Source organism: Hydra vulgaris, chromosome 12, assembly GCF_038396675.1.
Source record: "Hydra vulgaris chromosome 12, alternate assembly HydraT2T_AEP".
Classification (NCBI taxonomy): Eukaryota; Metazoa; Cnidaria; class Hydrozoa; order Anthoathecata; family Hydridae; genus Hydra; species Hydra vulgaris.
The window spans coordinates 74,517,501-74,519,093 of record NC_088931.1 but is presented as its reverse complement, the minus strand read 5'-3'; the positions used below and the strand labels follow the sequence as shown (position 1 = coordinate 74,519,093).

Genomic DNA, 1,593 nt, shown 5'->3' with positions numbered 1-1,593 from the left:
TTCATATTTTAACTTATTGCCCTCATGTTTGGGGTAGGGAAAGCGAACTTTTTGAGGCAATTTTGTTCCCAGGCTACTTACAAAATGTAGTATTATCAAACACCAGGGAGCATAAACATGCTAAAGAAATTTTTAAAATTTTACTTTGATGTATCATAAATTGTAAAAAAGGCTCCACACTATCAAATTTGGTCTGTTTGTACTTTTTTTTTTTTTTAAAAAAAAAAAGAAAAAAATTACAAACAAGATTTGTCCTTATTCATTTATCTTTTAGAGAAACCATATTGGGAAACGTGTGATCTTTAAATGTTAAAAAAAAAAAAGAATTTAAAAGAGTAATATGTATTTAAATTACAAACAATGTACAAATGGTAGCATAAAATATTTGCATGTTTCGTGTATAAAAAATTTTTATTTACAAGTCTAGAGAAACAAGATTTACAAGGACACTATAAAAAACATTTCATGAACTTTGGATTTCATCAGTGGTTTTCCTTTTATTTAACAGTAGATGCAACCACAGGAGCAATAAAGTTGATAAAGTTGATCTTTAATACATTCTATTTATTATTACGCTGTATTCACTTTAGCAGTTTTGTTGTCTGTGAAAATGTGAACAGTTTTGGTCTTTTTTGAACGTATAATAATAAAACCTTTGAGTTTTATAAGTCTTACAAAAGATCTACGTTCTTTTACGACGTTCTTTTACGACGTTCTTTTACGACGTTCCTTTACGACGGTTTGGAAATTATTGACTTGGCAAACAAGTCCCGTTCTAACTTCCCGCCACTTTGCGTTTCGCTTAGCCAGTCATTGCAAGGAAACTCTTCAGTATGTCCTAGTTCGTCCGTCACCTCTACCTAAAATGTAATGTTTAAAGATTTTTTAAAAAAAAGGATATTTTCAAATAAAATTCGTATTAAGGATCAAAAAGATTAAAAAGAATCACAAATATCAAAAAGGATCAAAAACATGAAGCTTAAAAAAAATAATTGAAAAGGACAATACCACGTCAAATGACGGTGTGCATGGGAAATTCGTGTACCTAGCGCCAGATTTTTTCACTGCATAATTTCAAGGTCCTGGACTTGTTTAAAAATGGTAAAATTGATATGATCACATCTCTATACAAGTTACTTTGTATTAATATAGGTATAATGACTTAAAATATGAAAGTCTGTTATGTAAAAGGGTTTAAAAATTAGTAGCATAAGGTACAATAAGCATTTTTAAATTGTAACTAGGACCAGCTATTGTATCTAGGACCGCTCTCTGAAAATTAGGTTTAACTCCATAATAACATAAAACGTTATATATTACTTTAAAGTATACTAATCCGTATTAGATAATTACACAAACAGTTCTGAACATTAAGTAACACAAATTGATTGCAACACTTACATTAATTAAAAAACTGACTAATAAGTCTGAGCAAAACTGACGAATAAGTCAATACCGTCGTGTAAAATATTAATCCAAAAACAACTGCGAATAACTTTAAAAGGCAATATGTGTTTCTCTATCAGAGAAACACATATTGCCTTAGGTACAACCGAATTAAATGGCGGTAGGTACAAGACTTGATAACCTCAT

The 1,593-nt window shown here is 29.8% G+C and overlaps 1 protein-coding gene across 19 annotated transcripts in view; it reads right to left on the bottom strand.

Annotated features, from left to right (window-relative positions):
- Positions 1-326: 326 nt before the first annotated feature.
- Positions 327-1,593, bottom strand: part of LOC100203426 (uncharacterized) — a 58,238-nt gene continuing 56,971 nt past the window's right edge. For 18 of the 19 annotated variants that reach the window (XR_010642691.1, XR_010642692.1, XR_010642693.1 and 15 more), the window contains one exon: positions 327-860. Coding sequence is in view for 16 of the 19 variants with exons in the window: in XM_065814402.1 (XP_065670474.1) it covers positions 732-860 (129 nt within the window). In the remaining 3 variants the exon portion in view is untranslated. The remainder of the gene's footprint in view (positions 861-1,593) is intronic. The other variant, XM_065814396.1, reaches the window with a different exon arrangement.